At 35.6% G+C, this 14186-nt stretch overlaps 1 protein-coding gene across 1 annotated transcript in view; it reads left to right on the forward strand.

Moving 5' to 3' along the window:
* The window catches only part of KPNA4 (karyopherin subunit alpha 4), a 63143-nt gene that overhangs the window by 19273 nt on the left and 29684 nt on the right, over positions 1 to 14186 (forward strand). The window contains exons 2-5 of the mRNA XM_023223352.2: positions 9308 to 9352; positions 10241 to 10330; positions 10447 to 10476; positions 10570 to 10622. Of these exons, the coding sequence (XP_023079120.1) occupies positions 9308 to 9352; positions 10241 to 10330; positions 10447 to 10476; positions 10570 to 10622 (218 nt within the window). The remainder of the gene's footprint in view (positions 1 to 9307; positions 9353 to 10240; positions 10331 to 10446; positions 10477 to 10569; positions 10623 to 14186) is intronic.

Here is a 14186-nt window from a genome sequence, read left to right on the forward strand (position 1 = left end):
GCCAGTGAGGATATGGAGCAGCAGGAACTCTGATTCATTGTTGGTTGGGAAGGCAAAATGGTGCAGTCACTTTGAGAGGCAGTATAAAACTGAACATACTCATGCCATATGACCCAGCAATAGCACTCCTTGGTAATTACCCAAATGAGTTCAAAACTTAGGTCCACACAGAGCAGCTTTATTCATAATTGCCAAAACTTGGAAGCAACTAAAATGTCCTTCAGTAGGTAAATGGATAACTTGTGGTATATCCAGACAGTGGCATATTAGTCAGTGCTAAGAAGAAATGAGCTATTAAGCCATGAAACGATGTGGAGAATCTTAAATGCATATTGCTAAAAGAAACAAGACAAACTGAAAGACTATATACTTCCAACTATCTGACATTCTTTAAAAGGTAAAACTATAGAGACAGTAAAAAGATCAGTAGTAATATAAAAGCTTGGGTTCTAGTGACCTTCTTAATTTGGGTATATCTCGTTTCTTCTCTTACTCTTCCTAGGTAATTTTTCCCAGTGTCTTTTTCCATGAGTTGAGTTTTCTTCAAGTCACTCAAACAATTTGTGAAATTTTATTTCTTTTGTTAAGGATTCAAAGTTTTTTGTTTTTTGAGACAAAGTCTTTCTCTGTCACCCAAGCTGGAGTGCACTGGCATGATCTTTGCAGGGGGTTTGAAGAGAAGTGATCATTCTTGGTAGCATTTGATCAATTCCCTTATAACCCATTAATCCTGGAGTACCTTCCCTTTTGCTCATATAAAACATATATGTGCTTGTTTACTAGAGTAGATTTATTTATAGGTTGTCCTCAGTTGCCTTCTATAACTGATTCTGAAAGTTTATCTTGCAGTGTTTCCCATCCCTGAGAGGTTATATGTGTCTCACCAAACCTATGGTTGTTTCTAAACTTTTTTCTTTCCCTGTCAAACACCGTCTCTTTGCCAGTGCACACGTATACATGAACACACACACACACAGTTTGGTAATTGTCTCTGCTACCAAAACTAGCTATTGAAAGGTCAAGGAGGCTGGGCACAGTGGCTCATGCCTGTAATCCCAGCACTTTGGGAGGCAGGTGAATCACTTGAGGTCAGGAGTTCAGGACCAGCCTGGCCAATGGGATGAAACCCCATCTCTACTAAAAATACAAAAAATTAGCTGGGTGTGGTGGGTGGCGGACGCCTGTAATCCCAGATACTCAGGAGGCTGAGGCAAGAGAATCGCTTGAACCCAGGAGGCGGAGGTTGCAGTGAGCTGAGATTGCGCCATTGCACTCCAGCCTGGGCAGCAAGAGCAAAACTCCATCTCGGGGAAAAGAAAAGGAAACATGTCCTTTTGGCATGATACGAAAACACCAAGCAACTGTACCAGAGCCACAAAGTAGCTCTTTATTGTTTATAATTTTGAGTTATGACTTTTTCATGATTCTTAGCATAGAAACTACATTGCCATGCATAGTAACTACAAATGACAATTACATACTTTTTGACATTGTTTTCTAAAGTTGAATAAATTGGCTGGGTATGGTGGCTCACACTTGTAATTCTAGCACTTTGGGAGGCTGAGGTGGATGATTCACTTGAGGTCAGGAGTTTGAGACCAGCCTGACCAACATGGTGAAACCCTGTCTCTGCCAAAAATACAAAAATTAGCTATACTTGGTGGTGCACACTTGTAGTCCCAGATACTCCAGGCAGGAGAATGACCTGAACCCAGCAAGCTGAGGTTACAGTGAGCCGAGGTTGCGCCACTGCACTCCAGCCTGGGCGACAGAGTGAGATTCTGTCTCAGGAAAAAAAAAAAAAGATACAGTTTTTGAGGCGTAAAAGATCTTAGGGATCTATCAAATTATCTTTACAAGTGAAGGAATTAATACCCATAAAGGTCATGACTTGCCTATGATTTCATTAAAGGTAGAACTGGGACTAGTAGCCATATGCTAGTAGAGTAGTATAATCATATACTAGGAAACCATCTTGGGAGATGTATGCATTTATTTTCTCTTCTATCTTATGTCATCTCTTGCAAAAGATAGATGAATATAGAGAACTCTGGGAATTCAGATTTTTTCCTTCTTTATTTTGTAACTTTTCCAAATAGATATGCATAACTTTTTAATTTAATACATGTTCCTATTGTTTGAATGTTGAAGAGATAGTGCAACTCTAATTCCATTCTTTGGAGTTAACACCTAACAGTTTCTTACATTTTGGCAATTTAAAAAAATTATATTTATGTACTAATAAATTTTCAATGCTTACAGTTTAGATATGGATCATTTTAAAGTATGGTATCTATAGACTAGAATTAGTTCTTAATATTGCTCCAATAGCTTGCCTAGATTAAGTCTGGCCTTCTACACTCAATGTATTTTCAAACTCTTCTTCACTTATGCTCAGTGTCCATTAATCTTTTCACTTCTTGAAGAGATAAGAACTTGATTCTGCTTGGGAAGGCTTTTGCTCATCTCTAGTAGAACTTCAGGCCTTCAATACTAGTATTAATAAGTGCTACCTCTGAGAAATAAATCTACAGATTGAAAATTTGAACTAAACTTCTTAAATGAACTTTTCTTTTCTAAATGAAGGATTTTAATATGGGTTTTTATCCTTAGGAGATACTAATGATTGACCCACTTGAGTAAGCATTTAACAGTGTTAGGCATTTAAAATTTCCCTTTTATTGTCATAATGTAATTTATTTGCAAATTACATGCAGTTTGCCAACATAAATACTATTTGACAAAGGCATGATTAAGCACCATGATGGCTGCTGCTGCAGAGAGAAAAAAACAAGAATAGGAAAACATACTTTTCTAGTTATGCTATTTTAACTTTTGGTTCGCCATGTAATCGGGTTGAACAACTGTTTTACCTACCAAATGTGTTTGGGTTGTGATGATAATTTGGGTTGAAATTACCAGTAACTCACTTTTCTCTGGAAAGTGTAGCTTAGCTTTATGTTATGTGATTGATTTGTCTCCTTGCCTACCTGTTCATTTCTGCCTTCTAGTGTTCTTCAGCACATTCCACACATGCCATCTTTCATAGTTCTTCTTTTTGTACATGCTGTATTTTCTACCTGGAATGCCTTTCTCTAAATGGATTGCCATTCAGTCTTGAAAATTAAGCTTATATGTTACCTTTAGTAATTACCCTCTTTACTGTCAGAGCACCTTGTGTGCATGTTATTAATACATGTATTAAATAAGTACATTCAAGTAACATGTTTAGAATGGTGTTTGGCACTTGCTATTTGCTAAGTTTGGGCCTTATTACTATTTTACTAAATTATATTTCTGTATCATAAGAGTGCTACCTCCTTTAGGGCATAGCTATGCAGTGTCTGGTCCATCTTTGTATTTCTAATGCTTGGCAAATTGGTGATTAATAAATGTTTGAATGAATGCTTTCCAGAAGGCTCTAAACTAGTAATATACTTACTGTTAACTCATGTTGGGGAGGGAAGGTGTGTTTGTGTAGTGTGTGTGTATAACTTCTAAAAACCACTTTATTACCTATCATAAAATTCACCAATTTTAAGTGCAGAATTCAATGATATTTAGTAAATTTTCGTAGTTGTGCAACCACTATCACAATTCAGTTTTAGAATATATCCTAGTTACCACCCAGAAGATCTCTCATGCCTGTATAAATTTTTTAATTCTTAATTTTCTTTTGGTAGTGCTGTTACCTAAGTATTAACCTTTCTAAGGTATCAGTGAAAGTCAGACTGGGTGAAATAAAAACAAGGCATTATATTTCTTATCTTTGTATTGTTAGAATTTTCTTTAAACTTTTTCTCTAGTGAGTTTGAGTCCTAACTAAATCCCAACTTTGCTCAAGAAAATTTAAAATATCCAAAATTATACAGTAATTACTATATCATATTTTAAATTAACAATTTTTAGGACTTTAAAGAAAAACCATGTGTTGGTAAAACTGACTTGAAAATTAGCAGGAATCAAGTAGCCACTAATTGTAAATTAAGTAGCAATTAAGTGGAAAGAAAATACTAGAATCTACACCTCATTAAAGCAGGGAAAGTGTTTAATCCCTAGTGCTTAACACAGTGATGGATGCATAGTAAATACTCATTAAGTACACAAACTGCATTCCTTTTAAATAGAACTAGCATTCTGTTTTGACTTGTTTGAAATTTTTTGTCAACTTCTTATCCCCTTTTGCCAGTATTTATAATTTTATAACTGTCTGACAAGCAAAGAAATATAAAATATCTGAGTGATCTGCCTAAACTCTACCCACCTCCTCTGAGAAAATAGCAGCGGCAGTCCTCAACCTCCCCCACTTACAGTCTTTGTCCTTTATATAGCTCTTTGGCCTATACATAAGCCTTTGGCCAGTTTGTTGGCTTTTTGGAATTCTAATTGACACCACTGCTTACTGCATCAGTATAAGTCATGTGAATTCACAACTAATATATTTTCATGTAGTATACAAAACCTGTTCTTTAAGGACAGGCTTAGAAGTCTTATATACCCCTTTCATGGGGTCCCAAAGAACAACTGTTGTTTGCTGTAAAAAACATGGCAAAATGCTGCCAGGCTGTGGTGCATAGGGTTTCTCTCTACCAGTTCGTTCATTCTCTGCCTTGGAGAGGAAAAGAAACTCTTGCTGTATAATAAAAGGATTGTCATATCTCTTATTTTGCAAAGTTTCTGTGAAAGTGGTAATAGCCTGGTCTTACGTTGTTACTACAGTGCTAAGTTGTTTTGATAAATATTAGTAGTTTCAAATTATTGAAAAACCTCCAGATTTTGTTGTAACAAATGAGTATCATGTAAAAAGAAAAAACAAAATTTTTCGGGCTGGGCGCAGTGGCTCACACCTGTAATCCCAGCATTTTGGGAAGCCAAGACAGGCGGATCACAAGGTCAAGAATTCAAGACCAGCCTGGCTAACACCGTGAAACCCAGTCTCTACTAAAAATACAAAAAATTAACCGGGCATGGTGACATGCGCCTGTAGTCCCAGCTACTCAGGAGGCTGAGGCAGGAGAATCACTTGAACCTGGAAGGCAAAGGTTGCAGTGAGCTGAGATCCTCGTACTGTACTCCAGCCTGGGCGACAAAGTGAGAATCCATCTCAAAAAAAAAAGAGAAGAAAATTTTTCGTAAATCTCGAGATTTAATAAATATGTAATATAATGGGAGAAAATTTTTTGGGATAAACAAAACGTTTATGTAAATATGCAGTATGTAGTTGTTTGGGATTTATTTATTAGTTTGCTCTAATGAAAAGAAGTTAAAGCCCATTGTACCTTAATCTTGCTACTTTAGATGAAGTGATTGCTAATAAAAACTTTCCTATCTACTCATCTGACAAAGGGCTAATTTCCAGAATCTACAAAGAACTCAAACAAATATACAAGAAAAAAACAAACAACCCCATCCAAAAGTGGGGAAAGGATATGAACAGACATTTCTCAAAAGAAGACATTCATACAGCCAACAGACACATGAAAAAATGCTCATCATCACTGGCCATCAGAGAAATGCAAATCAAAACCACAATGAGATACCATCTCACACCAGTTAGAATGGCAATCATTAAAAAATCAGGAAACAATAGGTGTTGGAGAGGATGTGGAGAAATAGGAACACTTTTACACTGTTGGTGGGATTGTAAACTAGTTCAACCATTATGGAAAACAGTATGGCGATTCCTCAAGGATCTAGAACTAGATGTACCATATGACCCAGCCATCCCACTACTGGGTATATACCCAAAGGATTATAAATTATGCTACTACAAAGACACATGCACACGTATGTTTATTGCGGCACTATTCACAATAGCAAAGACTTGGAATCAACCCAAATGTCCATCAGTGACAGACTGGATTAAGAAAATGTGGCACATATACACCATGGAATACTATGCAGCCATAAAAAAGGATGAGTTCGTGTCCTTTGTAGGGACATGGATGCAGCTGGAAACCATCATTCTTAGCAAACTATCACAAGAAGAGAAAACCAAACACCGCATGTTCTCACTCATAGGTGGGAACTGAACAATGAGCTCACTTGGACTCGGGAAGGGGAACATCACACACTGGGGCCTATCATGGGGAGGGGGGAGGGGGGAGGGATTGCATTGGGGAGTTATACCTGATATAAATGATGAATTGATGGGTGCTGACGAGTTGATGGGTGCAGCACACCAACATGGCACATGTATACATATGTAACCTGCACGTTATGCACATGTACCCTAGAACTTAAAGTATAATAAAAAAAAAAAATGTGAGTGCTCCAATGTTGGGTACATATATATTTGGAATAGTTATGTGTTCTTGTTAAATGTAACCATTTATCATTATAGGTCCCTGATCTCACTGTCCTTTTTTAATGTGGTTGCTTTAAAGGCTGTTTTATCTGATATAAGAATAGAAAAAAATAAAAAAAACTTTCCTTAAACTGGAAATACCCCATCCCTCAGAAGTCTATTTATTTGTTGAACAGTCTTAAGTCATGCATCCTACAGATATTATTTTCTGTGCCTGAGACATAGGTCATAGTTTTTTGTTGTTAGAATAGCTTATTGATTTCATATTGTGATAATTATGCAAAGCTCATTGTGTTGGTAATAGTACTTTTGCTTTAGTGTGAACGATTGGCTCTCCAATTCACTTGAACTCTGACTTCGAGAAGTGTAGAAAACAATATGGCTTGGTGGTTAAGTGGCTTTGTGTGAGACTGTCTGGGTTGTAATCCTAGCCAGCTTTGGACAAGCAATTTATCTTCTCTAAGTCTCAGTTTTCTTATTTTTAAAAAGAAATAAAGGAGTATTTTATTCTTACCTCATAAGGCTATAATGATTAAATGAGATAGATGTTAACACTTACTGTAGTATTTAGCTAATTATTTTTACTCATTGTGCAGTCTATTTTATTATTTTAAAGTTGACTCTTGGTGTTTTAAAAATATCTGTACCAAGTACAGTTACATGGTATATTAGAAAGTGATAAATGGTATAAAGATAAATAAGGCAGGGAAGAGAGAGAGAAAGAGAAAGAGAAAGTACCCAAATGGAGAGTTGGCAGATGGTCAGGAAGGGAAAAGCCTTCCCATAGAGATAAGGGACTGAGCACTGCAGGTAGTAGGGGAAGTGCATTCCAAACTGAGGAAATAGCAGCAGCAATAATAATAAGTTAACACACACACTGCTGTGTACCAGGGACAGTTTAAGTACTTTACATATTTTAGCTGATTTAATCCTTAACAGCAGTCCTATGAAGAAGGTGTTTTTACTATCCCAATTTTATAGATAAGGAAACTGAAGTACAAAGAGCTAGTAAGTAGTATAGCTAAAAAAAATTGAACCTGGGCAGTTTGACTCTGGAGACCATCTTCTGAGAAGTTACTATATAGTGTATTAGTTAAGGCCTTGCAACAAGAGACTTTCCAGTTTGTTCAAGAAATAGCAAAGTTGGTGTGAGTACAGCAGAATGAGATAGGTAGGAGCTAAGATCCAAACGGTGGTATTTGGGGAGGGAATGAGGTGGGAAGATTTGATTGGACGTAAGCCATTGTGAAGACTGGGCTTTTAAGTCCAAAGTGGAGCGTGTGAGAGCCTTTGGATATTTTTGAACAGGAGGATGATATGATCTGACTTTTAGAAAATATTTTTTACTGAGTCCTTGGACCTTTCCTTCCTTGGAGTCTAAGGGTAGAATTCAGGAGGGCCCCTGAAATTTAGAAGAAATTACATCTTTATTTTCACTAACTTACAACTGAAACAATGTTTCCTTCACTTAATGTAGCCAGTTAACCATAGTAATATTAGAATTACCTGTGACTTTGTTACCACCAATAAAAATCACCTCGTTGTTGCATTTATGGTCATCATTACTTTGAAATTATAGTAGTAATTAGACCTACTGCTAAGATCCCATTTAATGTGATAATAAAGAAGCACTTACACTTTTGTTTTTATATTTACAGCTCTTTTTTTTACATCTATGTATCAAGGTAGTTTCCTTTGTAACTACATATATAGTGTGTGTGTGTATTTAAAAACACTATTTGAGAAGGTGTCCATTGATTATACCAGACTGCCAGAGGAGTCCATGGCACATAAAAATTAAGACTCCTTATGAGTCCTATGAGGATTACTCTGGTTGCTGTCATTATGATAGACTCCGGAGGAAGATAGGGGGCAAGAGCAGGAGGGCTACGTGTTGGGAGACTTTTGCAGTTATCTAGTTGAGAGATAATGGTAAGTTGACCCAGAATAGTAGCAGAGGAGGCAGTGATCTGTGTTTGGATTGTATGTTTTGAAGGTTGAACCAACAGGATTTGGTAACAGATTGAATATGTAATGTAAGAGAAAAAAAATCAAGGATGGCTCCAAGGTTTTTGGTCTTTGCAGCTGCGAGGATGGAATTACCATTTGCTGAGATGGCGGGTGGAGTATGTTAAAGATCAGAAGTTCAGTTTTGGATTTAGGTTTGTGATATTTATTAGACATCTAATATGACTTTCTGAATTGTTACGGCTACATAATACACAGTCATTAGAAAGAATAAGGTGAACCTGTATGTGAAAACAGATTGAACTTATATTGTTTCTGAACATTTGAATGTTTTACAGTGAGCACACATCCCTATAGTAAGTAATTTTAAAAATGAGAAAAATATATTTGAAAATAAAAGAATGGCCACTGTGTGTCATAGAATAATTGTGTGGCCATGAAAAATAATGAAATAGGTCTTTATACACCACCATGGAATATCTCTAAGGTCTCTAAACAAAGTAAACCAAAACAAGGTAAAGAACAGGATTAGATAGACGTGTGTCAGAATCGTGGTAAATCTAACAGTGTTTCCTATGAGAGAAGGAAATTGTGGATGAGCAGGAGGGCTCCTTTGGCTTTTTTTTGGCTTTTTTTTTTTTTTTAAAGCAGTTGAATTTACTAATCTTGTACGTGTGTTATTTTTTATAATATCATTGGTTCATATGAGGGGTGAGATTATGGGCTCTTTTATTCTTTGTACCTCTGTGTTTTTATAAACCTTATGTTATAGTTTTTAAAATTATGATATAGCCAATATTATAGATCTATTAATAATTTCAAAGAGATTTTTCATGTTTTGCAATATGAATGGGAAATGAAGATTGAAAATCATTTACATAGTATGATTTTTATTATGAGTAAGATTTGACTTTATATCCATATGGCTAGAAGAAAATATCAGAGGTGTATATTGAAATGTTAATAGTGGTTTTCTCTGGATAATGGAATTTGAGGTGATTTTAAAAATATTTTCCTTTAATTTTTTTGTAGACTATGAGAAGACAACGAAATGAAGTTGTAGTTGAATTAAGGAAGGTGAGTCTGATTAATATTGGGTACTTCTAAGCATAATTCTAACAACATTAGAGCATTGTATACAAGATGCCAAATATATATTTTGTTTTTATGTAAAATGTATAACCTATTGTATAACTAAATTTTATTTACTAAATTTAGTTAAACTTTTTAAAATCTCAACTGGTAAGCATTTTTCTTTAGAAAAAGGAGAGATTTTGACTGAATTTGACAAACTTTTGAAGTTGAAAGGGTACACCTTGTAACTTTATCATTATGCAAAAACATATAAAGAGCTTAAAAGTATAAGTCATTGAGATACAGTTGTATTAAATAGTTCTGCTATTAATGGGCAGTAGTAAGGCCCTGAAAAGAATTTGTTGCAAACTTCTTCAACTTTTAATTATTATAGTTGAGATTATATTTATAAATTTGCTCCCAGCATTTTAAGTGAAGTTGAAATGGCCCTTGATTTTTGTAAGACATTGTTGGTTTTTGTCTAACTTTGAACTGCCCAACTTCTGCTTTGACTTTGCTTTTAGGTGATAAAGAGGAGCTCCCAGATCATGTGTAAAATGGTTTAGTACTTTTAAATAAATATTTGTGTTTGGTTCTGGCTTAAACTGTACACTATATTTTTTAGTCAAACTTTTTGTTTTGTTTGTTTTTACATAGTTCACGGTTCATTAAAAATGTAATATTTGGGAATTGGGACTCAAATTCGTTTTGTGTGAGTGGTTAATTCACAATTTGGTTTAATTTTTTACATTTGAATTTTACTTTTAAAAGGCACTTCATATTTCAGTTTGTAGGCACAGGATTGCCTGAGCTTTGTATGAAAGTATTCAGGTTTTTTTTTTAACTCAAATTCTTTGATTTTTTTCTTTTTTCTTTTTTTTTCTTTTTAAGAATAAAAGAGATGAACATCTCTTAAAGAGAAGGAATGTACCACATGAAGATATCTGTGAAGACTCTGATATAGATAGTGATTATAGAGTGGTAAGTTATTGTTATTGTTATTCTGGTATATTAAAAGTACCAGTGAAAGATGTAACATTAATAAAGAATTTTAAGGTGACTTTTTAACTGAGTTTTCTCTTTAACTTTTTTCCCAGCAAAATACCTCTCTAGAAGCTATTGTTCAAGTAAGTTGGATTTTTACTCTCGCTTCATTTGTATTTCTTATTCTCAGCAGCTAATTATTATATATTTACATCATAAATTATTTTTTTTTATAGAATGCTTCAAGTGATAACCAAGGAATTCAGTTAAGTGCAGTTCAAGCTGCTAGGTAAGTTAAATTTTGAAGACATGTTTAGATTTTATAACTTACACAGGGGTTCTATTTTGAATTTTTACTATGGAGTAGACCCTGTTAATCAAATTTAACTTTGATGACAAACAACAGTAAATAGTAATAGATCAACTAAATTTATTTTTTTTTTTAATTCTCTGGTTTAGAGTATTAAAATTGGTGACAGTTTTTTTAACTCACACTTTTTATTTTTAGTTGAAAGTGTGTACACTGAAGCTTTAATGTACATAATGCATACAGATGACAGGGAAAGTTGATTTAACAAATTAATGCCATAGAGTAAAAGAAAAACATTATTTGTAAAGCTTTACCTTTTACTAATGAATAGGTTTAATTATAAAGTCAGATTCTTCAGATCCTTACCAGGTATCTAATTCTTCTCACAGTCCTCATATTGATCAAACAATAAATCCAGAATTATAATCTTACTATGTCAGTGTACATAGACAAGTAGATGTAGATTAAGATTAATGATGGCTGGGCACGGTGGCTCACGCCTGTAATCCTAGCACTTTGGGAGGCCGAGGCGGGCAGATCATGAGGTCAGGAGTTCGAGACCAGCCTGGCCAATATAGTGAAACCCCATCTCTACTAAAAATACAAAAATTAGCTGAGCGTGTTGGCGGTCACCTGTAATTCCAGATACTCGGGAGGCTGAGGCAGTAGAATCGCAACTCCATCTCAAAAAAAGAGATTAATGACTGCATACACTCCCAGTGTCTTTCCAGGTAGGAAGTACCAAGTTGTTTGAACATTCTTTTTTTTTTTTTTTTTTTTTTTTTTTTTTGGAATGGAGTCTTGCTCTGTCGCCCAGGCTGGGGTCCAGTGGTGCAATCTCGCTCACTGCAACCTCTGCCTCCCAGGTTCAAGCAGTTCTCTGCCTCAGCCTCCTGAGTAGCTGGGATTATTGGCGCCCGCCACCATGCCCGGCTAATTTTTGTCTTTTTAGTAGAGATGGGGTTTCACCATCTTGACCTGGCTGGTCTTGAACTCCTGACCTCGTGATCCACCCGCCTCAGCCTCCCAAAGTGCTGGGATTACAGGCATGAACCACCGTACCCTGCCTGTTTTGTACATTTCTATTGTGAAACCTGTGCTCTCTCATACTTTAAGGGAAGAAGCAGAAAAATCTATTACTGAGACCTTTGTATTAATAAATAGGTTGGGGAAGACATGGTTGTATCATAATGCAATTTAGTGGTTGCTTTGTGTATTTATGAATATAAGAATAACACCCTATGTTGAGTTTATCAGTAGGAAAGAGGCAAGTAAGAAATTGATCCTAGTTACAGAATTTGAAACTGGCAAAAGTTTATAGGTCCATCCAATACCTTATCCAGTGCTGCACGAATCTGTTTTATATTTATTAGACTTTTCCAGTATTTGTTTATCCACCTTAAATAACTTAGAACTGATAGGGAAATTATAAAATTACAGTGTTGTATACCAGAGGTAAAAGAACTTCTTAGAGAGGAATTCTTTATGTGGGCAGAAAAATCACAGAACCATTCATTTGTCAAAATAGCAAATTAATGTTTATAGGAAGAATAATTAAGAAATTGATTATGCTCACCATTGTCAGAGCTGAATATTTGATAGTTTTGGGGCAGTTCTAATCAACATGCAATCTGCAAGAAAATTAAAGCCCAGTGTACTCTAAGAGGTTTTCAGAGTATGATCTGTGGATCACTGGGAGATTCCAAGGCAATTTCATGGGTATGCAAGAGCAAACTGGTTTTCATAATAATTCTAAGACTTTATTTGCCTTTTTTTCACGGTGTTAACGTTTACACTGGTATTGCAAAGCAACTATGAGTAAAATTGCAGGCTCCTTAGTACAAATCAAGACAGTAGCACCAAGCTGGTTTTATATTATATTTTGTAAAAAATTGTATTATTCACCATTATGTAAAGAATAAAAGCTATTTCTCTCTTAAAATATCCTCAGTGAAGTGTAAAAAAAAATTTTTTTTAATTAAATTTTGACCCTTGATCTCATGAAGCCTTGTTTGAGAAGGTTTAAGACTGGGTTAAGACTCTTTCTAAGTGTTTGTTTTTTTCGTTTTTCTGTTTTTTTTAATTTCCACTTATGCTAAGCACTGTGCCGTGTGTTGAGGAACTAGCATGTGGTATAAATCTTTCTTTTTAAGAACTTTATAAGCTAATTGGAAAGGCAAAACTATTTTAAAAATAGGGGGCTGGGTGCGGTGGCTTATGCCTGTAATCCCAGCGGTTTGGGAGGCTGAGGCCAGGGGATCAGTTGAGGTCAGGAGTTTGAGACCAGCCTGGCCAGCATGGTGAAACCCCCATCTCTACTAAAAATATAAAAGTTGGCTGGGTATAGTGTCACATGCCTGTAATCCCAGCTACTTGGGAGGCTGAGGTGGGAGAAGTGCTTGAACCTGGGAAGCAGAGGTTGTAGTGAGCCAGGGTAGCACCACTACACTCCAGCCTGAGTGACAGACTGAAACCCTGTCTCAAAAAAATAAGTAGTGATAACACCAAATGTAGGGCTATGCTGTATAAATCCTCTTGAAATTCAAAGATGGTATTATGTAAAACATAGAACTTGAAATGAACTTAGAATAGAGTTTGCATACGTAGAAGACAGGGCATTTCAAGTGAGGGGTTTAGGATAGGTTCAGTCTTATTTCGATTGCAATAATGCGATAAACAACTAACCTATTGTTGAGTTACAGAGAATAAGATTAGTTATAAGATGGAGCCAACTCGTGAAGTAGTTTAAAGCTAGGTCAAGGAGTTTACATTGATAAAGGTGGTAAATAAGCAGGCATCACAAAGTTTATATAGGGACATAATTTGGTTAAGCTTTCATAAACATTGCTTTTATATAGTAATACAGGGTGTTCCAGTGGGTAAAGATATGATTAGGCTACACTGAGGACTTATCAGCTAAACCTGTAGTCTCACACATGTGAAAATAGGCAGTAGGTTTTGTTTTTATCTTATAAGCTCCATGAAAGCAGTGATGTGTCTGTCTTTTTTACCTCAGATTCTCTAGCATCTCTCTGGCTGTTTTCCTTTCCATTGCTGTGCTTATTCCATTTCTCTTTAGTTGCTGAGATGAAAATGTTGGACTTTTATGACCTTTAATTTGGTGTGTAAAGTAGAATGAAGAATTAGGGACTAATAACAGCTCTAAACATATTCCAGCAGCCTACCTGCTTTTGTCACTTGACTCTGTTGTGACCTAGTGTGAATAATTTTGGATATTTTGGTGACCTCTTAATTCCTTGCTTAGCAAGGTAAATGCTGTGTTAAAGAAATCTGCCCATTTTTTTCTCTGAACTCAAAATTATGTCCAAAAGTAACATTTTTTAAAAAAAAAATTAGTTTTATTTTTATAAGTCACAATCAGGACTTTACTGAGGTAATAATATTATTGTGTACCATTAAAAGTAGTAAAGTGGCCAGGCTCCGTGGCTTACACCGGTAATCCCAGCACTTTGGGAGGCCAAGACGGGTGGATCACCTGAGGTCAGGAGTTCAAGACCAGCCTGGCAAACATGATGAAACTCC

The sequence above is a fragment of the Piliocolobus tephrosceles genome, chromosome 2 (genome assembly GCF_002776525.5).
Source record: "Piliocolobus tephrosceles isolate RC106 chromosome 2, ASM277652v3, whole genome shotgun sequence".
In the NCBI taxonomy this organism is placed as follows: domain Eukaryota; kingdom Metazoa; phylum Chordata; class Mammalia; order Primates; family Cercopithecidae; genus Piliocolobus; species Piliocolobus tephrosceles.